General features: G+C 55.8%; 2 protein-coding genes across 3 annotated transcripts in view; one reads left to right on the top strand and one right to left on the bottom strand.

The window, feature by feature from the left end:
• Positions 1-14,450, top strand: part of BAIAP2L1 (BAR/IMD domain containing adaptor protein 2 like 1) — a 91,566-nt gene extending 77,116 nt beyond the window's left edge. For both annotated transcript variants that reach the window (XM_080830127.1, XM_080830128.1), the window contains 2 exons: positions 12,213-12,250; positions 12,695-14,450. In XM_080830127.1, coding sequence (XP_080686253.1) covers positions 12,213-12,250; positions 12,695-12,770 — 114 coding nt within the window. In that variant the 3' untranslated portion in view covers positions 12,771-14,450. The remainder of the gene's footprint in view (positions 1-12,212; positions 12,251-12,694) is intronic.
• Positions 14,451-14,633: 183 nt separating this feature from the next.
• BRI3 (brain protein I3) lies at positions 14,634-23,816 on the bottom strand. The gene is made up of 3 exons (XM_080830129.1): positions 23,467-23,816; positions 22,800-22,902; positions 14,634-15,046 (listed from the first exon to the last, which is right to left on the bottom strand). Exons 1-3 carry the CDS (start codon positions 23,606-23,608, stop codon positions 14,914-14,916), a joined length of 378 nt encoding a protein of 125 aa, XP_080686255.1. The 5' UTR covers positions 23,609-23,816; the 3' UTR covers positions 14,634-14,913.
• Positions 23,817-24,900: the final 1,084 nt, after the last annotated feature.

Consider the following 24,900-nt stretch of genomic DNA (forward strand, 5'->3'; position numbering starts at 1 on the left):
AACTTTATCTTTGTGTCTTCAGAAAGTGCTTACTTTGTACCAGGTACTGGGTAAACAGCGTATCATGTACACTCTCTGTAACCCTAAACAATCCCATAAGAAAGACCGTAGGGGCCGCGGGCTCCCAGAGTCCCTTCATTCCTGTGGCGCCTGGTCTGCTGAGCATGGGTCCCTGGTGTTGGCTTTCAAGTTATAGAGATACGCAGGACCAGTTTGGGGCCCTTTTGGAACTTATAGTCTAGTGGAGGGAAACAGACGAGAAATAACAGTTACCAGAGATGGAAGCTGTGCAAGGAATTAAAACAAGGTGAGATGACAGCGGGCTGGGGCAGCAGCTCACAGGGATGTCACCGGTGTGCGTGCAGGTGCTTATGAAGGGGAGCAGCATTTGGGGGGGGGGGTGGCGTGGAGCTGGATCGTGAGGGGAGACAGGCCTTGGTCGCTGGCATCCAGGGCAAGAGAGCTTTAGCCGGGGCGACTTCCCAGAGGGCCTGCACAGCCCAGGGCAGCGCTCCCTGTGTTTTCCTGTTGATCTGGGCAGTGCACGACGGTGTCTGCACGCCTGAGGAGGGGAATTGAAACTGAGGCCTGAATGGCAAGGAGTCCATCATGTAGGGGTCAAAGGGAGGAGATTCCCTGACGCAAGGAGCAGAGGAGGGCACATACTTGGCCTGCTCATAGATTCCAAGACGACGGAGAATTGAGGAAGTGGGGGATCTGTGTTCTCATTTTTTTCTCAGGATAGATTCTACTGTAAAGGGGAAGGATGGAGGAGAGGACAGTGACCGGGAGGGTGAGAAGAGCACACAGGGTGTGTGGGGCCGGGAGCAGGGAAGGCAGTGACCGAGAAGCCGTGGGCGCGGGCAGAGGTGCGCACAGACTGGGCAGGTCCTGCTTGGGGATGGCGACTCGGTGGGGAAGCGAGGGCATCAGCGGAGGGGGTGGGCGGAGCAAGTGTAAAGAAAGCGAACCCATGAAACAGGTGTTCTGAAGAGTGAGAACGCACGTGTGCTACGGAATACGGGGACTACGGGGGTAATGCTGATGCCCATTTACGGTTTGGGGTCATGATTGAAAACGAAGCCAGACAGTGTGGTGGTTCCTCCAACATGTAGCTGCTCAGGCTTCGGCGAGAAGTGCTGAACCGGTGGGGGGTTACCAGGTGGTGGTGCTGGGGGACGAGCAGGGAGTTCCTGGTGCTTGCGCCGGTAGGGTTGTGGTATCCCGGACCCTGGCATTCAGACGGTACCATGACCAGATCTGGAGGGTGTGGGAAGGGAGGCGCAGTGGGGTGCTCGGAACCTCTGTGAGGCTGCACAGTGGCTAGAGTGCAGTGGGAAGGAGCCTAGGAGCTGAGGGTCAGAGAGTGGCCTAGACTTCCGGGGGCTGTGCCACTGAGCGTCGTGCCCAGGGCTGCGCGGCGGCCAGGCGGCCCCAGAGCCTGCCTCACCTGTGCTTTTTGCAGCTTCCTCCCAGAAATAACCCTGGGTTCTGTTGGCGGTCTGCAGGCAGTTGGTGCATCGATACCGGCTGCTCCTTCTATTTTATGTCCATTGTATGGTCCTTTCTGTAGTGCAGGGAGAGGCATCTCCCTGCTTCTCATGGGATACGTGGCTCCACAGCTCTGCCCCATCATCAGTGCTACTGGTGGCCTTTGTTCAGCTGGGAACGGTGCATGGGTGCAGTCTCTGGAGACACACACGTGGAATGGGAACTCGGAAAATATGCCTTGCATTTCGTTGTGCGCCTTCAGGTGTTTTGGAATATGCCTACCTCACCATAAACTGCAGTGGTGCGTTCTGACCCGGGAAATGCAAGGTTTTTCAGTCTCACTCAAAAATGTCTTTGGCTCAGGGTGCCTGGGTGACTCAGTAAGTCAAGTGTCTGCCTTCCGCTCAGGTCATGATCCCGGGTCCTGGGATCGAGCCCCGTGTAGGGCTCTGCACTCAACAGAGAATCTGCTCCTCCCTCTCCTCTCCCTCTGTGATCTCTCAACGTCTTTGGCTTCTCAGATAAGCACACTATATGATACATTGTTTGTTCCTTTATCATTCCAAGTTATTCCAGATATGTAACAATTATTTTCAAAAGAATGACACACAGCTGTTGAAAATGGAGCTTTTCCATTCTGTCATCATGGAAGAGAAATTGCTTGGATGGACAAAGATATCAAATGCTGTTTTATTAAATGCCCTAGAACATTTTAAAACGATATTCAGACTCCTTGGAACTGACCTTAAGACATTTTTGCAAAACAAAAATTCCTTTTGCTGGGGCAGGAAAAAAAAAACCCTTAAAACTGCATGTCTCACAGCTCAGGATCCAGGAATACGAGGTACTCCGTTCTGGGGTGACCTGTCTATAGTGCCTTCTCCTGTTTTTGTTTGATTTCCAGCTTTTTTTTAGGGAAAAATTCAAACATAATAAAAAGTGGAAAGAATAATCTAATGTCTCTCACCCCCAGCTTTCACAATTGTCAATTCATTCACTACCTTTTTTTTTTTTTTAAAGATTTATTTGAGAAAGAGCACACACGTGTGTGCATACAATCAGGGGAGGGGCAGAGGGAGAGGGAGAGAGGATCCAAGCAGACTCCAAGTTGAGCACGGAGCCTGAGGTGGGGCTTGATCCCACAACCCATTAGATCATGGTCTGAGCTGAAACCAAGAGTTGGATGCAGGACTGTGCCACCCGGGCGCCCCCCAAGTCTTTTTTCATCTTGCCCCTGGCTGCACCCAGATCAATTTGATGTTAATTCCAAACTTCGTTAGTTTATGTCTAAATACCTTAAATATAATAATACCTTTTATTTTTACACGACCAAAATACCAATTATCATATCTTTAGAAATTGGCAGTAATTCCTCGATATCATCAATCAGTCACTTCAAATTTCTGATTGTCTTATTAAAAATTGAACAGTATCGTTCGAATCTGGATCCAGGCCAGCTCCGTACATTGCAGTGGGTCACTGAGTCTCATGACAAGTGTTTTTTATCTAAGGCCTCCCTTCTCTTTTTCCTCATCACTGATCTGGAAGAACCAGATTATTGGCCCTGGAGGGTGGCCCCAGGCTGGATTTAGCTAAATGCATCCACCTGGGGTCCTTCACCACATTCCCCTTTCTGCTGTGTTCTCCACCTGGATCACAGTCAGTGTTACTGTTTTGTTTCTTTGCCGGTTTTGTTAGAGCATTTCATCAGTGGTGGTGGTGGCAAGTCCATCCAGAGGGACACACCTGTCTGGTTATCTCTTCTTTTGTGATATTAGCAGCTTCGATAATAACCACCTCATTCCATTACTTTAAGGTTGTGTCTTTTAAGATAAAAGAATCTTGCCCCAAGTCATCATTAATACTGAAATTGAAGTGAAAACACTGACATTTTGGGGCACCTGGGTGGCTCAGTCAGTTAGAGGTCTGCCTTTGACTCAGGTCATGACCCCAGGGTCCTGGGATCGAGTCCTGCATCAGGCTCCTTGCCCAGCAGGGAGTCTGCTTCTCCCTCTCCCTTCGCCTTCTACTCCTCCTGCTTCTGGGCTCACTTGCTTGCTCACTGTCTGTGTCAAATAAATAAAATCTCTAAAAACACACACACACAAATTTTAGCCAACACAGTCTCATTTTAGAGAACAGTTTAATTTTCAGAATTTTTACCAGATCGGTAAAGCTTTATGACAGAAGCACTGGTGCAGTTCTCACTGTACTGAATTGGACACATTGAAAAGTCCTATTTCTCAGTATATTCAAAAATTATATTATTTAGCATTTGGCAGTTTAAATGAGATCTAACTTTATTTTTAAACCACTTTGGCTAGATCATAATAGACTGGTCATGTCAGGGGGCTGCCCCGCAAGTGCTGAGACTATCGGGTAAACTGAGGGTTTGGGGCAGAGTGCACCTTTAGGCACGTAACTTTCTCCTGAGGGCTGGGATGGCGCTGCTGCAGGGGGTGGGCCTGTGTCTCTGGCCACCTCGTGGAAGCCACTGCCCTTCCCGCCTCAACCCGGGTGCAGGAGTCCTTGGCTCACATCCCGAATGCACCTGGTCCTCGGTGTCCCAGGGCTGCCTCCAGACAAAGCTCCATACCCCAAGCCCCCTCTCCCCAACATAGACCACCTTCACTGACCAGTAATCTGTAGTCTCCTCACAGGGCGCAGACCTGTGAGGCTTCACTGGTGAGTTCTGCTCTACATGAAAAGAATAGCTAACACCAGCCTTCTCAAAGTTCTGCCCAAAAATAGAAGAGGGAACACTTCCTAACTCATTCTGAGGCCAGTGTCACCCTGATATTCTCTGGTCAGGCCCATTTCTGTCTTTAGGCCAGAAGACTTTAGTCTTTCCATTTTAGCAGCCTTTAATGTTTGGTTTCATGTAACATTTAAAAGCCCCAAATATCTAATGAAAATGCCCTTCTTGTGTGGATTCCAGTGTGATTTTAGTTGTCATTGATTTTGTGAGTGTCAGAACAATGAATGTTGATGAACTCTTTTCTTAATAATTGAGACCTTCCGTTAAGAAGGCATGTTCAGCATGGGGCGCCTGGGTGGCTCAGTCATTAAGCGGCTGCCTTCGGCTCAGGTCATGATCCCAGGGTCCTGGGATCGAGTCCCGGCATCAGGCTCCCTGCTCAGCAGGAGACCTGCTTCTCCCTCTTCCACTCGGCCTGCTTATGTTCCCTCTCTTGCTGTCTCTCTCTGTCAAATAAATAAATGAAATCTTTAAAAGAAAAAAAGAACTGTACACTTAAAAACAAAAAAGGCATGTTTGGCACTTCACAGAGGTACAGAGTTCGTACCTGCAGTGCAGTCCCCTAACCTGGGTAACTAATGTTCTGCGGCACCAGACTGCTGTGACCAGCCACACTTCTTTCTTAAACACAGCCAAGCGGCCTGTGAAGGTGTGCCGCCTAGAGGGGATCTGTGGATCAGAGTGAGACCTCCCCCCTGGAATTCATCCGTTGAGCACTGACTGACAAGCTACTGTGGTCCAGGGAAACAGAAAGGAATAAGGCCAGCCTAGAAGCTGAGTCCAGTGAATGGTGTGTTTATTGGAGCTGTGCAAAGAGGCGACAGAGGAGGGAGGGAGGGAGGGAGGCCTCAGGTTCCTGGCAAACATCAGAGGGGGCACCTTGGAGGCAGGTATTTGAGCCAAGTTCTAAAGGAAGAGCTCTGGCAAAACACGGAGCCTTCCAGATGTGTGTTCTGGGAACTGAGGTGGCTGGGTATGGTCTAGGGCCATAGCCAGATAAGTGGTGGGATGGATAGGCCAGGAGAGAAGCACACCGGGCCAGGAAGTGTGGGCTGCGTGTTATCCTTCCTCCGTCCTCCTGGGTGGTATCTGCAGGTGGTGGTATCCTGGGGGTGCGCCCTGGAGCCTCAAGATGGGGCAGGAGGCTGTGCGGTTGTCCAGGGAGAGTGGGCGGCGGGAGTCGTGATCAGTGGAGATGGGAAGGGGTGACAAGTTATTCAGGAGGTTAGGACTGACAGAGCCAGTGACCAGCTGGTGTAGCCCACTTGGGAGAAACCATTGTTCTCTCTCAACTCTGGAAGCAGTTCTGGTCTGCTCATGTTCATGTATTTTAGAGCTATGGTTTTTTGGGTTTTTTGTTTTGTTTTTTTTTTAATTTTGAGCTCCAGATTTTTGACATGCAAACATTAAAAAAGGAAAACATTTTTGGGCAACCCTCTTAGGTCCCCTCCCTCCTTGGGAGCTTTGTACTATCATTCGATAAACTTTCCTTAAAAGGGTGGGGGAGGGAGGGAGGGAGGAAGGAAGGAGGGAAGGGGAAGGAAGGAAGGAAGGAAATTCTTATCTGCACTTAAGTTACACATGTAACTACTAGAAAAATATTTGGGGGGTTCTGAATAATGCAAAATAATCAGGGCCCTATAAGTATGATCATGAAGTTACTTTATGGTTTTTTAAAGTACCTACAATTTGAAAGACCCGTCTTCTCACTTTTGGGGAAAAAAAGTAGTTTTCTTCCATGGGTGAATTTATATATTTCATTATTTGTCTACTGTATTAAACATAGAAGGAAGTGGAATTATGGTGAAAATTTTTTCTAAAATTCTAATACGGGAGCACCTGGGTGACTCAGTTGAAGGAAGTGTCTTCCTTCAGCTCAGGTCATGATCTCAAGGTCCTGGGTTGAGCCCCGTGTCAGGCTCCTTGCTTAGTGGGGGGCAGGGAGAGTCTGCTTCTCCCTCTCCCTCTGTGCTCTCTCAAATAAATAAATAAAATCCATATAAATAAAATTTTTCTAAGAATCTAAAAAAAATAGAATTCTAATATAAATAAATTGAAAAATTATCCCACTCTTGAGAGAAATAAGGATGCTCTCTAATTAACAACATTTATTGATAACCAGGCACTTAAGTAAACATAAATTTTTTTTATCTCAAATGTTGGCATTTGCTGGATAAATAGATGCTGAAAAGAAGTTTCCTTTAAATCCACCCCGCAGTCACAGCTGCAGGTCTAAGTTTAAGAGCAAAGTCCAAGTTTATAAAAATTTAAATATCTAATCATGACACCTTATTTAAAAGTAACACTCTTCCTGCTTATAAAAATAACCCAGGGAGTTTTGTTTTGCTTGAAAGTATCTGTAATTTCACTTCCAGGATGACCACAGTTAGCACCGCATTATATCTCCTTTGAGAAAACTATAGGTAAATTTATTTAAAATATTTTACCTTCCCTTCCCAGCACCCGCACACACGGGAGAATCAGAGCGTTGCTCCCATCAGAAAGCATCTGTGAGGGCCAGACGAGCCCCAGCACTGCCCCGGCTGGTGTGTGATGCGAACGGGGCCGATCCAGCTTTCTAACCTCCCAAGCTGGGAGGCCGGGGGAGAGGGGGAAACTCCGACGCAGCAGGCCCCAGAGGTCCTTCCCCTGACTGGTCCTTCAGTTCTAAGACCTCAGCTGTCTGCTTCTCAGTGCCGCGCCCCCATCTGAACACTTGGTCCGACAAATACCACTGTCCTCTTGTGCTGCTCCTGAGGCATTGAGAGGTTGCTTTTTTGTGTGTTTGTGATCTGGAGGATAATGGAAAACAGTTAATGAAGGTCACAAGAAACTGGCTTTTAAAAATCAGCAAAGGCCACAAGGTTTGAGGGCCTCCCTGAGCAAGGCACCCCCAGCCGCGGCTTCAGCAGCTCCCTCCCCCCATCACCCTCTTCAGGACAATCATTGTTCCTTATCTGTAAGACCGTAAAGAGGGTAATAACCCAAAAATAAGTACGCAGTGCTTCACAGTGAGATTAAAAGACTGATTTTATTCCATTTCTATCACGAACATGTTTTGAAGTATTTCAAGATCCTCTGCAAACTGCAGAAAACCCCACAACTCCATCGTCAGAGGACAGCCCGTGTGCCTCCGCTGTGGACCCCGTTTTGTCGGAGGGGCTGCTACATTTCCTCACTATCTAGTCAGATCCGGAGCTCCAAGAACAAAACTGAAACTTGCAGGCCCACCCCAGGGAAAGACAGAAGAACTGGTTTTGCTCCAAAGAAATGACCTCAGGAGCAGGGGAAGCTCCTGTCGTCCGAACAGGCCTCCCATTCTCGGTAGCCTCTCGCAAGAGCAGCTGGAGGCACAGGATCTAATCCTCCGGTATCAGGGCCTGGGCAAAGGCGATAAGTGGAGAATTTATGGCCAGACAGAAATGTCCCAGATCTGGGCTGCCCAGGACAGTAGCCGTTGAGCACTGGAAAAAGTGGATATGCAACAGAGTTTGTGTTTGTATTTAATTTTAATGTGAATAGTCATATGGGTAGTGGGGTATACCCATACTGGACAGTCGGGTATAGAGCGTCCAGAACAGAACGGTGTTTCATTTAAAAGCCGCAGTTAGGAATGTGCTGGTTGAGGAGCGTGGAGCATGACTGCGGCCTGCCTGGTAGCCCCTGAGGGCTGGGCACACGGTCCTAGAATTTTGTATCTCAAAAGTTCTTCCGCCAACCAGCTGATAATTTATTTTTCCTAAACTAAGATGTTTACGCCAGCTGCTGATGGTAGGGAAAGGTATGTTCTATCTCAGCCAAAGTTCTATCTCAGCTGGCAAAGTATCTTAATGCTTTTATACACATTTTTTTTATGTACAGCCGTTCGTTAGTGCCAGTTACATGTAGAGTTTTGTTTAAGCACCAGGATCCTTCAGCTTAAGTACACCGGACACCCGGGCCTGGGAGCCGCCTACTGTAGAGGAGGGGGTGCTCCTGCACCCACCACCCTACAGTTCTGTGGTGGCCCCGGGATGTTCTGAGATACCCACTTCTCCCTGGGGGTTGGGGGGGAGGTCCCCTGGATCGAAGCTGGAGGGCCTTCCAGATGGCCACACTGTTCTCTGCTGTCGCCGCAGCAGAGTTGTTGCACATGGAGAACCGGGCTCTAAAATGCAACTGAAAAACCCAGCCCCGCTCCACACACACTTGCTTCTCAGAGCAATCGCCGCCTGAGCGAGGGGCCCGGGGCGCGGCTTTGTCTGCACCTACTCTCCAGGGTGGGCACCTTCGTTTCAAAAGAGCCCTTGCCCCAGGGCAGTTGGCTCTTCCCTGTCTGGCCTTCAGTGTCCCCATTTGAGGAATAAGGGGTTGAATTAGTTCAGAGGGGATGATTCAGGAGATCTGTGCCGCCCGCACCCGAGGACCAGCATCGGCCGTGAGCTGTCAGGGCTGCTGCTGGTGCCGTAAGAGCCGAGCTCCAGCGGCTTCGGACAGGAAGGGCACCGCCGGTTCCGTGGAAGCGGCAGCCCAGGGAGCGTCGCTACGAAGGCTGCCTCAGGGCCCTCTCATCACTCACCTTGGCTTCCGGTATGTGGGAATATACCCCACTCAGCATTCTCACTGGGCCACGGAGGTCCCTGTCTCACCTACGTGTCTACCTGTGGCCAGAAAGTGGGCTACCCTGGGTGGTCTCAGCTGACCTGACCACCCATAAGCTGGGACCAAGGAGTCCCCTTGAAGGCACATGGGCACGTGGTGGACACCCGAGCAGAAATCTGGATAGTGGGAGAGCGAGGGGGAATGGGCAGCCTGTGACAGTGCCCACTCAAGGTGGACTCGGCTTTTAGGTTTTCTGGGGCAAAGAATCACAAGATGTGTCCCCTTTCTGCCTTCTCCTACTCAGCCATCATCAGCTGGTTCTAGGCTGTTGCTGGTCAGGCCTAAGGCCTTCACCGCCCTTGCTGTCTTATGGGTATCCTGGTCCACGCTGATGACATGCCTCGCCCGTGTTGGGTCCTGGTTTCATCACTCAATAGCCCCGTCTTGAGGCGCTGGTTGCCTGGAGGGGACGCCTGGCAGTGCCTACAAGCCGTGGGTTCTGGCTTTCTGTGAGCCGTGCAGTGCGGGACTCCCAGCAGGGCCCGCAGGGGTGTGACTTTTTCTGCCTGTTGCCTGCGTAACCTTAGGGAGCTTAGCTCTGCAGACATGAGCTCGCACATGCTGTGTGCCCAGAGCTGCGCGTGTAGAGATGACTCCCAGCCTGCAGAGCCCCGTCACCCTGTGCGGAGAGGCCGAGGGCCCATAGGAGCCCTGTTGAGACGGGTCCGGTCCAGGGACCCAGGACAGAGGAAAAGACAGGATTGGGGAGTGCAGAGACCAGGGACCCCAAGCCCCACAACACGGCCCAGGGGAGGCAGCAGAGGGACAGGCTTGGTTGGAATATTTGGAGGCAGCACAAGGGATGGGGCTGTGTGGTCAGGTTTGAGGTGGGAAGATCCTGAAAACGCTTCCGAGTGGTGTGACATTTGCTCCCTGATGGAACGGGAGCAGTGCCACGTGGCCTGGAGGTGCGCTTCACTGGCAGAAAAGGGAACGGGAGGAGGAGCAGGCTTGGGGACAGCAGTCAGTTGTGACCACAGCAGTGGGCTCAGTGCAGGTGGGTTAAGGGAGAAACCTTTCTAAAAATGTCTTTCTTTTTTTAAAAGTAAACATTGAAGAATACCATATATGGAAAATGTGTGACTTTTCACAAAACAGCACGTAACCAGCACCAGACCAAGAACTAGAATGTTATCCGCCAGCCGCCTCCCCCCACACACACACCCCGTCCCCTCTCCCAGTCCAGACCGGCCCATCTGGTGGGGGTTCCCACGAACCCAAAGTGCAGCGTGCCCTCGTGGCGCTCTGTTGTCGTGAGGCGTTCACTGGGTGGAAGGCAGTCGTCCCTTCTGACAGACGTTCAGGCTGTTCTGACGGGACTGCTCTGAGTGTCCTGGCTGGGGGGGGGGGGGATGCGGGGGAGTGGGTCTCGGCCCGTGTGCACGCGTGATGCTGGGACCAGGGTGGGGGCAGTTCGCCAGGGCGCGGGGTTCACACCGGGACCCAGGTTTGCCCCAGCACTAAATGGCTTCAGGCTGTCCTGAGTGACTCTCGCCGTTCTCCCTCAAGTCGCTGCTGCGGCTTGCCACTTGATTTCTGGAGGACTGTGACGCCCCTCTGCCACCGTGTGTGTTTCTCTCAAATGTCTAGGCCAAGTACTCGGACGGCAGAGCTCACGAAAATGTAGCCAACCTCGTTGTACCGTTGAGTTGGGCCCGTCGGGGCTCAGGAGGCCCTCCTGGGAAAAAGCTGTCAGTCTTCCCCGGGAGGGCTGCTTGTGGGTCCTCAGGGAGAGTTGTGTGTCTGGTTTCCAGTTCAGGGTGCACAGCTTCCCTCGGACTTGCGGGCGCACCTGGCAGGGAGACAGTGCCGCCCCCAAGGAAAGGGAGCAAGAAGGTGCTTTCCAGTGAGACCATCAGGGAGCAGGAGGGCTGTGTGCCTCTGGGGCCAAGCACGTGCCCCCTAGAGGCCGCACCTGGGGAGTCTGGCGGGGCGGGAAGTGTGCGTCCCCCGCTGGGAGGCTGCAGGCGGCCTCTTCCCAGTGGGATCTAGAGCCTCCCCTGCGGGGGGCTTTCTGCCCAAGGCCCTACAGCACTGCCGGTGTCTGTGCGCATGCAGCGCTGCAGGGCAGGCATCCTGGTGCTTTTTAAATAAATTATAAATTAGCCTGTAACCATCCTAAAGTACGAGCACTTCCCCACTAATGACTTACTCTGACACCTGCTGGGGAAGCGTGGCAAGCCGGAGGAAGAAACCACTTTGCAGCCATTTAAAGCCCTATTAGGACACGCTGAGCGGGGCAGCTGCTTTGTGCGTCAGTGAAACGTTGACGCGGCATCAGGGTGCCTCCTAAAGCTGGGGCTCCCCGCTGGCACGACCCTGGCATGACCCCGCTGACCTGCTGGCCCCAGGGCTCAGAGTCACGCTCTGAGGTCCTCAGAGGCACAGAGACAGCAGGCGCGGGTTGGAAGTGGCCCAGGTGCCCGCAGCCCCTCCTCTACTTCGGGAGTCTGTATGTCCAGCACCCAAGAGGAGCATCCAGAAAGAGCGCTGACCTGGGCTTCCGCCTCCGAGTATGGCCTTTGACCCCCAGGCTGGCAGCAGGAGGTGAGAGGCACTCTCAGGTCAGCGACCCTGAGACCACAGGAATCCGGGAGCTTTCAGGCCTGTCAGGTCTGGCCCCGGGGACCTGTCGCTCGGACGGTGTTACACTGCCCTCTCCTGGGCGCCATCTGGAGAATTCGCCCCACAAGCTCGGGCCAGTGATTCCTTGGAACAGCCAGAGCAGATTTAAAGCAAACATGTGAAGCCCGCAAGCTTACAGAGTGGAGGACAGAAGGTCTTTCCATACACCCCCCTGACCCCAGCCACACCGGGAGACCCCCAAGCCCCCGGCTCTGGTGGTTCCTGAAGGCAGAAACAGTTTTGCCGTCATCCCATCTTCTCCTCGCCTTCTGGAACTTCCTACCAGATCTCTGGCTGCCTGTTGGCATCAGTCTGTGGGCACCGAAACCCAGCAAGGTCTTATTTTTACTGTCTCTTCATGGCATCATTCAGGATGAGGCTCCAAAAAACCAACTGCGGTCACTAGGGTCACGCGGCCGGAGCGCCACTGGTCAGGAGCCGCACGTCCTGGCTTCAGAGTCTGAGCTCTTCCAGCGCTTGTGAGGGTCCCTCCTTGTCTTAGGTTTTCTGTTCTTGCCCTTTAAGTGACCTTAGACACTGAGATGGTCTCAGATGGACAGAGACTGCAGGGCACTTTGTAGAACAGGCATCGGCCAGCTATAGAGCCCCTTGTGCTTGAGATGGCCTTACCTTCAGGTCTCGTGAAAAATGCCCCAGTTTCATGAGCCTTCCGTAAACTTCGTCTTTATCTTCACAGAACGATGCAAATGGGACAGCAAAGCCTCCTTTCCTCAGGTACGTTGAACTTCAGTCCATGGGGGCCTTCGGTGTGCAGCCCAGGAGGCACGACCCTGAGGCGCCTCGGGCCTGGGGGGTCTGAGGAGGATGCGGCCACCTTGTGCTCGTCAGTCTGGGGAGGAGGGCCTGGAGGCTCTGCCGGTCTTGGCCCGGGACCGAAGGGGGACAGTGGGGAGGAAGCCTGGTGGCGGGTGCGCCGGGCAGCTTAATCCAGACCCTGTCCTCGGTGGCGCTCCCATCACAGCATCTACAGCTCTGGAGGGCTGAACGGGTGGGTGGCAAGGAGGGAACGGCCACAGAGAACGCGCGTGTTCAGAAAACGTCCAGAATTTTATACAGAAGCCGTAGGATTTCAGAATGAGTACAGTAGTTCATAGCTCTTTTAAGATGAAATTTCCATCTCGCAGTATTTCTGCAGCTGTGTGTTCCCTCCTCTTGCAGCGGAGAAAACCCCTTTGCCACTGTGAAACTCCGACCGACGGTGACAAACGACCGCTCCGCGCCCATCATCCGATGAAGAGCGGCTCGGGACGCCCGTTCCTCCGACGTGAAGTTCCCACTTGCAGATTGACAGCTGTCGGATGCGCGCTGTAACTGTTGTAAAGCTTTGCCAAAGGGTGCCTGATTTTAACTGTATTCTACTTGAGCAAATCAACGCGTTCTCTCAATTTAACATAGTTGGGTTGATACATTTCTGTCTTTAAGAAGATAAAGAAGTAATAGTTTAGTGATCAACTCAATCATTTAAAATATCTATTCTGTTCATCAGAAGCCAGTAAATTTGGTTCCAATCCTTACTGTATCGTTTTTTAAAAATTCTGATTTTTTTTTTAATAGCCAGAGTAAGGGATAGTCTGTGCTTTCATGACTGGCTTTCCGCACCCGAATGCAAAGGAGACCACAGTTTTATTTTATAAAGCATGTGCTCTTACCTAGCATTATGACATTTATCTAAAAGAAATGATGTGTAAATTTGCATCTTAGCATGCAAATCATAACTATAAGCAATATAAATTATGAAATTATATAAAAAGCTTTTAACTTAAAAATTGTTTAATCAAATGTAGAGCTACATAAGATGGAGGAATCCCCAAGCTGCCCTCGATTTAGACGTAGCTGTAGAGCACACAGACGTTTTGCCTGCTCCTGTCACAGCCATGACGTTTAGTACTCCTGCACCTCCAGAGCTACTGGGCTCAGTAGGTCAGAGTTACGGACTGGACTGACCAGTGACAACATGCCAGGCCCTGCTGCACTTGGGCCTGGCTCAGAGCATCCCATGTGCGGTTGAGGGCCTGCTGTGAGCAAGTGTCCCCGCGGCGCTAGCTGCCCAAAGTTGCCTCCGTCGCTAGTGAACTCCGAAACGTCCTGGGGTCCAAGTTTCGCCATTTCTGAATCGTACTGACCCCTGCCCCTCCAAAGAGCACGTAGGAAGCCAGAAGCCTGAGTGTTGTTGGCTGGGAGGGTAAGGTCTGCTTCTCGTCTGAGACCTGCCATCACGCCCTCAGAACCTTGGGAAGTCCGCGCCGGTGGCCACCTTCACCTCTGGTTTGGAGGAGGGCAGCAGCGCGCCGCACGGCCGGCCCCTGCACTCTGCTGGGGCGAGGAGGGCCTCGTTTATCACAGCAACTTGGGTCTCGCCATAAATCCACCCTTTTTCTGTAAGCGTCAAAGTGGTCACAGTCAAGTGCAGGTAAACCAGTGGAAGTGTGTGACACTTCACGTTCTTGGTCCTGTCCTGACTGCCCAGTGAACCCGGCCACCGCACCCAGGGCCGAGTTCTGTGGGCAAACGCCTGTCCTGAGCGAAGCGGCTCCAGCTGGTCCGGTAAAGACAAGACAGAATGACATCTCGCTCGGCGGTGCATGGCTTCTCCCACCATCTGAGTAAGGGGAGGTTCATGGAAACGCAGTATTCTCTGGGGTGGGGGTGAAGCCACCCTGACCTCCAGGGCTCTGCTCTTCGGGATCCTCGGGCTTTGTTACGGAGATTCTCAGGCGCCGACTCTCCGACTGCAGGCTCCTGGGCTCACCCGCCTGGGTCTCAGCCCTCACAGAACTGGGGTGGGGTGGGGGGAGCACTCACCTGCCTCACCAAGGAGGGGAGGAGGAGGGCTTCTTGGGTCCTGGCACAGACGTGTGTGCTCTGTAAATGTCAAGGTATTATGTTTTGTTATATTAATAAAATTTGGAAAGCACACTCTTGAGCTGTGGCTGTCTACACAGACTAGATCGACATCTGCCAGGAGTTGGACAACGCTGAAGCCAGGCGCCAGGTATGTTATTCTAGTCTGTTTGGTTATAGAAAATTTCAAACATGTACACAAGTTTGTTTATACAGTGTCGGCGTGTGCACACTGAAAAAGCAGAACCAGGTAAACAATGGTATGAATTTCATTTATTTAAAACAGTATTTCTCACCTTCCTCAAATTGAAGACTGCAAAAAATAAAAGCAGTGCTTGAGCTGTCATTCACCCCGGAGCAGTGCTGCTGTGTCCCCACGCTGCGACCCCTGCGCCCACGAAACCGCAGCTCACGCCATCTATCTCACCTCGCTTTACAAAACAGTCCTGAAAGCTTAATCAAATAAAGCTACTGTACATGACATTTACATTAGAAAAAGACAGCTGGATGTAGGAAAGCCAGGTGTGGTGTTCCCTTTAAGTGAAGTTTGCTCCACAGTTAGGGCATCTTCGCTTCCTCAAGGCAAAACAGCAGATGAACCCAAATGGGAATAAGATGATGGCCAGGAAGATGCCCAGGAAGGTGAAGGAGTCCTCCAGAACCCCGACTCTGTGGAGAGAGGAGAGGGGCACTCGTGTCAGGGCCCTGCGCAGAGCCACAACTAGGGAGGCCCTTCTGTCTCTCTGACAGAGACCGTGAGCACGCAGGGCCCCCGGTGCCTCAGTGACAGTGTCCCCAGCCGTCTTCGCCCCTCCAGCAACCAACCCACCCAGCTGTCACGCGTGCGGGTTACGCAGGAGGTGGCCAGCTACTGCTCTTCACCGCTACTCCAAAATGGGAGGGGACGGGAGGGTTACCGGAAGGAATCAACGCATCTTAACAACAAGAACATTCACTTTCCATGTTACCTACCATGGTTTCTCCTCCGTTACAAAAGGAGAACAAGCAAATGCTAGTTTCTGTAAAAATTCTAGACCAAGAAAACTGAATCATTTTAGGGTATTTTTTTCCCCACTGTTGAAAAATTTCATTCTTCCATCCCCTAGAGGGAAATTCGAAAAACTGGTATTAGAATTCTGTTTTGGGGAAAGGTTACCATAGATTTTAGTGAAGGATTAAAATCAGCCATATTTACAAGGTCTCTAAGAAGACCACTTATCTTGAGAAATTTAATCTCCATTTCTTCTTCATGAAGTCGAGTTTACCTTCAGTGTGCACAAGACACACGCCCAGGGGCTGTTACCCCAACCATGTGCTAGGAGCGTAGTAGGTTCAGTGACCTGAAGTCACCGCTCCCATTCCAGGGTCACTTTCAGAGGCCCCCAACGTGGGAAGTAGGAGCTATGTGCTCAGCTCTGCCACTGCTTCTTAGGCTACTTCTGGAAAGTTCTGGACAGAGCTCAAATTAAAGTAACAGCCAGCTTAGCCCTAATGAACAATGCCTCACATTCCAGAGAACCAAGTTCCTCCCTAGGCAGCCAGGAACACCTCCAGCCTCGTCCACCACGCTGTGAGCGGAGAGCCCTTGTGAACAAGGCACTTCACCAGAATTCACCAGAACAAACATGCCAAGTCACCCAGGGCTAGTACTGAGGAGGAAGAAAGAAGGGACTTCAGGGAGGAGCTCCAGGGCTGACAGGAGGCAGACCAGTAAGCCCCCACCCCACTCCCTGCTGCCCTCCCGGAGCCTGGAGCCCGCCTGCCTGCGTGGGGCGGGAGCCTCTCCCTCCTCGGCCCACACCTCCGCTCCTTTGTCTTCAAATGCTGCTGAGGACCTCCTGCGCCCACAAGGCTTTGGGAGCAGCTGCTCCTCCTCTTGCCATCTTGTGTGCAGAGGAGGAAGGTTCGGCTTAATAGAAGGTCAAGTGTCAAGGTGAAGCAGCCAACAGAAGGCTTCCTCCACTCCAAACGCCAAACCCGCCACCGCCCCTTCTGAGGCACAGTTTCCCGCCCACAGCAGTGGCGACCCCGCTGGGCCAGGGCTCCAGCCCGCGCCCCCAGCACCGCCGAGCAGGCACCAGGCCAAGAGTCACGAGAAACACACTAGACTGAGGAAGCCTGGTTTGCAGCAGCTTAAAGCAAAGTCACACTCGATGCCCACTTCCCGTCCTACCCACTCAGGAAGGAGCTGCCTAAAACGTCTGCAAGGGACAGGACCCTGTAGCGCCGCTGCCCAAGGGGCTCATCCTAAAACACTAGTTCTCCCAGTAAGCTCTGCAGAAAAGAAAAGGAGGTTTTTTAGTTAATTTGAGGAAACTCTCCCCCCATCCTGGAGTCACAATGCAGGAGTCCGAGAAACCCCGCGGTAAAGACCCTGTCGCCCTCTTCCAGCGGGCGCTTCCCACGCTGGCCTGCGTGTGGACCGTCGGGCCACGGGCAAGGCCAAACCCGAGGGGGAGCTAATCAGGCCTGAATTTCCATCAGCAGAGTTGCCTGTTCTCATCTACGCTGCTACGCAAGTCTTGTAATGGGAGACCTCTAAGGACTGCCAAGCTCGCCAGGTCCCCACACTGTTCTCAGCCTCCTGTGGCTGTCCCTGCCCCTGGGAGCCAGACTCAATGGTACAGACCCCACCTCGCACCTGCCCCGCCTGAAAAAGCGCCAGCGGCCTTGCTGCCCAGGGCTGAGGCTTCAGGGAGGTCCTGGGCCACACACCGGGACAGGAAGGCACCTGCTCTGTCCACCATCCTCGCCAACGGCTCCCACAACTGTGGAAGCTAATCAAGCCACTTTCCCAGCAGCTGGAGGTGGCCTGGGACCCGCCACCCTCAGAGCTTTGGTACCACCCAGGTCCCCCGTCCTCCTCTCTCTCGGCCTCTACCTAAGTTCCACCCAGAGCTGAAATCCCAAGAATCGCACCAGTTCACGCGCTCCGTCAGAATGCGCGGGGAGAAAGCAGAGGGCAGCAATGAACCAGGCCTCACAGCTGGGTCACAAGCACCAGCTGAGAACCTTCCAGAGAAGCCTGCCCTCTGCAGGAGTGTGGAGGAGGCCATGCCCAGCGTCCCCTCCAGGGGCGAATGAGGCCCAAGGACAGGGACTTACCTGGCTGAGCACCCACCCAGGCTGGACACTCCATGTCAGCCCACTTGCGGACTGAAGCTGTCAGCACAACCTGGAACCCAGTGTGTCCGCTCGAAGCCTCCAAATGTCTGGGAGGAGGCCAGGCCCAAGGTGTGTCCTGCTGTCCTCCAACCCTCCGCACCCAGAGCCGTCTCCCCACAGTGGAGGGGCCGCGCGGGCAGGAGCGCCGGGTGCGGCCTAGCACACCTCCCTACACGGGGCGCCTGTCGGAGGGCAGGAGGCTGTCGGGCAGCTTGCCCACCTGCGTCTCCGAGACCGGGCTCTCCGCGGCCCGCGCGGGGCACGTGCACCCCCAGGCCCTCTGCCCATGAGGCCAGGGACCAGCCCTGCCCAAGCACTAAGTTTCCCAGCAGCAGAGCAGTGGGTAACGTGGGCCAACGAGGCCCCCCGCTCCTCTGTCCCCCCTGAGGAGCACTGTCAGATGCATACAGGGGGCGCCTCTCCCCTGGCCCACCTGCCCGAGCCAGAGCCCTAGGCTCACCCCATCCGCCTTCACCCCACTCTAAACACGGCCTGGCCACAGGTATTCGGGAAGAGCAAGGGCCTTTCCCTTCAGGGACGAGGGACCGTCCCCTCCAGCAAGTCCACGACCAAACCACCTTCCACAGGGTAACGACCCGAACCCGACACACTTTTAAGCCAGCGGGAGCCTCCAAGCATGGGCTCAGCCCTCAGGTACCACACTCGCCCCCCAGGAGTCCACACGCCTCTTCCAAACGACAGAAAGCTCCGGAAGACCTTGACCATAGCTTTGTAGCGAACGCGCCTGGCAGCCACCTGCGACCCGAACTACCTCCTGGCCATTGGCGGTCATAATTCATCATCTTCACGTGAATATTCACGTCTTGCTGCAAAAATAATGTTCTCACCATGGGTACTGCCTCAAAAGCCATGCTGGCGTAACTTACAGTTTTTAAAGATCCGGAATCTTCTGAATAGAGAAACGCAATCTGATCTCTGGGCCACTTTTGATGGAGCAAGACTCCAGGCCGCAGAACAAACCTGTCCCCAGCGCCCATCCCCATGAGGCACCCCAGAAGGGAAGGGACGCCCCAGGACAACCCTGACCCAGGCTGCCTCCTGCAAACGGGGTCACACCCCCTTCCTCTCCAACCACCCCCACTCCTGCCCCGAAAAGCCCGGGTCAGTTCAGACCGAGCTTCAACTCTCCGCTGGCTCAGAACCCAAACCCACTGAGCAAGCCGCCCCCGCCGAGGCTGGAGGCCCGCCCCGCTCTTGAGCAACAGTCGGGGGGGGGGGGGTGTCAGGGGAGGATGTGGAAGCTGGAGAAACTGGGAACTGACAAATTCTGAAAACGGGTCTTTAAACTCCTGACTCCGACCCAACGGAGAAAGCGGCCACTTGCCGTCTGACCGGGGCGGGCCTGGGCACGGTTCTCGGGGAGCAGAGGATGGGGCTCCCGCCTCCCGAGGCACAGCAGACCAGCCAAGAGAGGCCAAGGGGAGTGAGTGCCGAGCGGCCCCGGGATGGGCCATCAGCCAACAGCAGACCCCGCAGTCCAGAGGCGGCCCCCCTATTCCTCACGGCAACCCCGCCCCAGAGCCCCAGGGCCCTCGGGGCCACAAGCTCCAGCAGCCCCCGCTCGTCCCGGCTGCTCAGGACTCAGGGCACGATCCACCCCCAGGAGCGATCCCAGACCGGCCCTCCCTGGAAGCCCAAGTCTCCTCAGGGAAGAGAAAGCAGAGACGTGCTCCCAGCGGCCTTCAGCCCGGAGCGGAGGCTGGGGGACCAGATGCCCACAGCACACAGCCCACCGCAGACCTCACCCCGCTTGGGAGGCGCCCCGTCTGGCTTCTGCTGTCCCACAGCCTCCGCTACTCATGGGCCTCCCGGAGCAGAAGCGCACAGGGCAGGTACCCGGGGGGGGGGGGGGGAGGGCGGCCTGCAGGAGGTGCTTCGGAGCACCCCAGCCTGGGCCCGCACCCACAGAGGCCGCGGCACTCGCGAGCTGCGCACCCTGGCCAGCGTGGCCCAGGGCACGAGTCCCAGGCGCTCCCAGTGCTGCCCCGTCAGGCCGGGCAGAACCCACAAGCCGGAGGCCGTGGGCAGGGCCCATCCTAGCGGCCTATTTTCCAGGCAGCCCAGGCCCAGCCCACTCCTCAGGGCAAGGCCAAGGCCAGAACTAGATGCACCATGAGCTGGGGCCCCGATAATAGGAAAGCCCCCCCCACCTGCGGCCCACTATCAGACACCCTAGGTTCTGTCACAGACACCCTCCTCTCAGGACCCCTCCACACAGCCCACCCACCCTGTCCCCCCATGCCCTGGATCTAGCCTCGGCCTGCCTCTGCCCCCCCAGGGCTCTTCCAGGGTCGCCAGCCCCCTCCCCGCTGACCATCCCGGGACTTGACTGCTCGGGCTTCTGGGTAAGCATCCAACCCTGACAGCTGTTCCTTGAGCTTCTCTTGGCTTCCAAGGCCCCACTCATTTCTGGATCTCCTCATACCCCTCCAGTTACCCCAAAACTGAATACCCAGAGACATCCGGCCAGCTCTGTGCCTGCTGCTTTACATCCGCTCTGGCCTTTGACCCATGCTGCCCAGAGAGCCTTCCCGACAGGCTGCCCCGCACAGCCAGAGTGACCCCAGCCAGACCCGAGCTCCCAGACTCCGGGGGGTGCCACCTCCCCTCCTCCTGCATCAAGGGACAGCCCACGCCCCCCAGGGGAGAATCAGCTGCAGAGAGGCCGGGGCCTGGCCAAAGCCCTGGCTGGGCAAGACGGCGCTGAGTCCAGACAGACGGGGGTGAAGCGAGGAGCACGCGCACCCGCCCGGCTCCAAAGAAGAGCGTTCTCGGAGCCCGCTAAAGAGGGAAGATGGGGTCAAGCTGCTTAAGATGATGGCCAAGCTGACAAGTGACACAGGCCTCTTACGCCAAGCCTCACTCAGAAGGAATCACAGACGTGTGACTTGGGCAAATCCCTGCCAAGCTACCAGGGAGGGAAGGGGACACAGCCTGGCGGGTTGGATGGAAAGGGAGACAGTGCGGTCACATGACAAGTGGCCTGTCTCCCAAGCCCAGATGCCAGACAGTGGCCTCACTGGCCTGTGCCCCAGGGGACACCTCTCCACTCTCCCCATAGGGGAGCCACCCCAGGGCCATGTACCCACTCCCCAAACCACAGGAAGGCTTCCTTAGGAAGCACCCGGCCTGCCCCCCCCCCCACTGCCCATCTCCCAGGCCCCCCGCCCGCTGCCTAGGAAGCTGGCCCCACACCCCACCACTGCAAAGGCAGAGAAAGGCCTCCCGGAGCCAGGGGGCCAGCCGCTCTCCAGCAGCAGAGGGCACGGTGGGCAGCGGGCGGGAACACTCATGCCCGAAGCACCCAAGTGCTGGGGGGGCCCTTACTGCCAGCCCCCGTCCTTCTCGATCCGCAGACAAGAGGGATGACGGGGACAGGCCAAGAGGGAATCAGAGCCTTTGGCCCCAACTCAGTCCCCAAAACTTGCTCTCAGAGCTCCCCCTCCTCACTCCCACCACCCAGAGGCAGACAGGATGGTGATCCCGACGTGAAAAAACCCGTCCCCGCTGCGGGTGCCGCACACCTCAGCCTTCAGGAAGCTGACCTTGATCCAGATTCTGCAGGACGGAGGCTCTGGGCCCCCAGTCAGCAGAAGCCACAGGCCTCGGACTCTGGGGAATGGGAAGCAGCCGGGGAAAGTGCTCCCCACTCGGCAGCAGCCTTGGGGGCCCTGCCGCTACTCTCTCGCCCCAGATGCTTGGGCCGGGAAGGGCTTCACAGAGCACCCCAAGACACCCCCACTTCCCAGGCAGGAAAACAGAGCCGAGATCCGAATGCAGTGCCTGCAGCAGGTTGGGCGCCGGCTGGGATGAGACACTCAGCCATGGCATAGAGACGCTGAAATCCCAGCCAGACTGCTCTGCCCCAGACACCTTTCTGAGCCTCCTCCTAAACTTGGGCGATCACTCCGAGATTCTCCCGCCCAAAAATAGGCCCTTGGAATCCTCCAGCTGGCCCGCCTGGGGACTCTGTCACCACAGGACTGTGTACACAGCCAGGGCTCTGGGCACCCAACACCCGCCTCAAAGCCAAAGACAGGGGGTTTCCCATCACCCACTTCTGCACCCAACCCCCCGTGAGTCCCAGGGGCTCTCTTCACAGGCGACGGGGCCCCGACCCCTGCCCAGCCCAGCAGCATTCCTCGAGCTCCGAGGCCACGTCCCTTCTTCCCGCCCTCGTGCCTTCAAATCCCAACAGCTGTGATGCCCCCAAGTGCCCGTGGAGAGAATGGTGTCCACGAGGGTGCAAGTCATTTGTCTTTCCCCCAACCCCCTTCACGTTCCCCCAAAAGCTGTATCAAATGACACGCCTGTCCTGAGTTTACAGACGAGGTCCCTGCCCCACAGGCCCCCGCTACTAGGCACACGGTTGGCTCTGGAGTCCAGCCTCCTACCCCCCATCTCTGCGCGGCCCTTCCTCTCCCACAGTGACCCCTGTGACTCTGAAACCTCTAACTTCCCCCTTGACTCCACTCTGGGCCTCCCAGATACACCTTTGACGTTAAGTCTAAATGTAAACCAGCATTTCTCAATTTCACCTCGGAGACTTCAACTTCCTTCTGCCGGACAAGCTGAAGTCCCGCGCTCTCGCATCAGGCGAGCAAGGACCAAGTCTCAGCTGAATCTGAACCCTCACGACCCACACAGAACAAGCACGTAGCTAGCTGCAGTTCCGACACCGTAAGGACAGTTGTGAGACCCTGGAGGCTTTGGTTTGAGAATACGAAACACAGCTCCTGCCCCACACAAAGAACCATGGTGTTTCCATCCTCCCCCAGCTAACGGCCTGGTGTGGGTGTTGCTCCCCGGGCCTCCTGGACCTCCGGATCCCTGGACTCTCTGGCCATTTGAGTCAGGGCTCTCCTGCCAGGGCACTTCTAGCTGCCCTTCCCAGGAAAAGGAAACCTCCCACCACCTTCAGGAATCAATTTTCGTGTATGTGCTGCCGAAGCGAGCACCACCTTCAAGAATCAAATGCTGGTCCCAGAACCAGGGATACCAGGTGTTAACATTTCTGCATCCCACTCATTTGGGACTCAGGGACCCCCAAAACCACTCAACTCTGCATGAAAGGAAACCCCTCCCTGATGACCCATGAAACAATGTTGACACCTAAGGACAAATGAACCCACTCTCTCCCACACCGCAGGTCAGCAGCTGGTCCCAAGACTGCCCCACCTCCCAGCGAGTCTGCCTTCCTGAAGCTCTGGGGGCCAGCCACCGGCCTGTGACATACCTGCAGACTGGGCAGCCTCCAACGACAACGATGGAATTGGCGGGGTACCTGGTGACATTTCGACTGTGGATGTTGTAGACCCTGGGGTGGTGGGTGGGTATCCCTGTGGGCAGGAAGGCACATCAGAACGGGGCAGGGAGGAAAACGGGGAAGTCTGAGGGCTACTTCTCCTGCCGGACTCCCGCCCCGCACCCAAACTTATCCTTTCCAAAATCCAGACAACGGCCCGCCTCCCCTTAGTGCCCGCTATATAGGCTTTACCGGGGGCTAATGTACAGACGGCACCTGGTTAACGGAGTTAATAGGAAACAGGGCCGCGGCGCTTCGCGGGATGGGCGGGCCCGGGGTTCGCGACCCCCAGGCCGGCTGAGGGCCCGACAGCGGGCTCCCGGTGCGGGAAACTCACTCGCCCCCCTCCCCGCCGTCCCCACGAGCTCGGCGTTCGCGGCCCCTCGGCAGCGCCCGCATGGGCACCCCCCCCCACACCGAGCACGCCCGGGCCGCGCCCCCCGCCGCAGCGGCGTCCGGAGAAAAGTTGGCTTCGGGGTTAAAGGTCGCCACAGGTCCGGGCCCAAACTTCGGTCCTAGGGCTGTGGGCCCGGCGCCCAGCCCCGACCCCGGCGCTCCCCGGCTCTCCCCGGCCCTCCCCGCCTGCCGCCGGGCGCACCTGTGACGAGGTAGGGGTAGGGCGGCGGCGGGGGCGCGGCGGGGATGGCGCCGTAGCCGTGCGGGCCGCACGCGAAGTCGCCCTGGCCGGCCTCCAGGTTGTAGGCGGGCGGCCGCTCCTGCAGCAGGGGCTTGTGGTCCATGGCGGGCGGCGCCCACCGCGCCCGGCCCGGCTCCCGCCCGGACTCTCGCAAGGACTCCCGCTCCCGCGCTGGCTCGGACTCGCGCGGACGCCCGGACCCGGCGGCGGGACCCGCTCCTCCGGGGCGGCGGCGGCAGCGGCTGCGGCTGCGGGGCTGGGCCCCTCTCGGAGGCGGGCGCCGCGGGCTTCCCCTCCGCGCCTCCCCCCCTTGCCAGTCACAAGACCTGGGTCACGTGGCGCGGCTCACGGCGGGGGTGCGGGGCGGGGCCGGAGCGGCGTCTTAAAGGGACCGCGCCCGCCTCGGCCACCCTGTCGGACACTTGTCGGCCTTGACCTCGCGCTCTTCCCCGCGCCACCTCCACGGCCCAGAGACCGCCGCCCGAGGAGGGACCCCGCGCCACAAACACGACTGCAAAGGAGATTTCGCACTGGGGTCGCGACCGTTATGGCCCGCGGACTCCGCCCCTTCCAGCACCTGGTCCCGCTCCACCCATCTCCGAGTGAAGACCCCCTTGGCGAGCTGGACATCTGATTACCCGAGCCCACTCACCACAGGGAAGGGTAGGGGCCCGGGGCGGCCAGGAGAAGAGTCCAGAAGGGGCGAGTCCCCCGGCCGTCTCCTGGTTGTCACCGCTCCGGGGCAAAGGGGCAGGAGGCTCCGCGTTCCGAGCGACCCGGGCTCCCAATCAGGGCGGCGACCCGGGTCAGTGGAAGCGCAGACTCCTGCAGGAAAAAGCAGCACGTGCTTTTTCTCAGCCTTGCCTGCTCACGCTCAGCTGATGTTCATTCCCTCGGTTTTCTTCTTGATAAATTAAATTAGGTAATTTCTAGGAGTTGTAGCCGCTGATAAATAATTCCCCGCTTGGGGACAAAACTCTAAATATTGAGCACCTACTACGTGACAAGCACTGTCCCTCCGTCGTTCGTCGGTTTTGCTAATCGTCACAAAACCCCGGGAGGTACTTATTAGTCCTAGTTTGCAGCCGGGGGACTGAGGCTCAGACAAGGGGAGTGGCCTAAACTTGACGCAAAGACCAACCACTAGGTTGGGCTCCCGCACTGTAGCAGTCTCATTGCCGCCCGCTAATGCTTGGTGGGTTTGTAACAACACTTGGAAAAGAAGGATCTGCAAGCTTAAAGCCCCTTGCATTCGTAGCTCCTCTAGGTCTTTCCAGGGCCTTCTGCAGCCTTTGGTGTTTCCCACCTCCTTTCATGTGACCTGCAGAGTGATCCAGCAAGAGGACAAAGGACAGCTCAGACCCCACCGTATTTTTAACTTTTCCTCGGAGACCG

This window comes from Martes martes (assembly GCF_963455335.1).
Source record: "Martes martes genome assembly, chromosome: 18".
NCBI lineage: Eukaryota > Metazoa > Chordata > Mammalia > Carnivora > Mustelidae > Martes > Martes martes.

Bases quoted from the DNA above. Each gene is read 5' to 3' on its own strand.
- BRI3 (XM_080830129.1), bottom strand. From the start codon at position 23,608: ATGGACCACAAGCCCCTGCTGCAGGAGCGGCCGCCCGCCTACAACCTG. The intron at 22,903-23,466 runs GTGCGCCCGGCG...TCCTGCCCACAG, and splicing joins CTACCCCTACCTCGTCACAG to GGATACCCACCCACCACCCC. The intron at 15,047-22,799 runs GTATGTCACAGG...CTCTCTCCACAG, and splicing joins GGAGGCTGCCCAGTCTGCAG to AGTCGGGGTTCTGGAGGACT.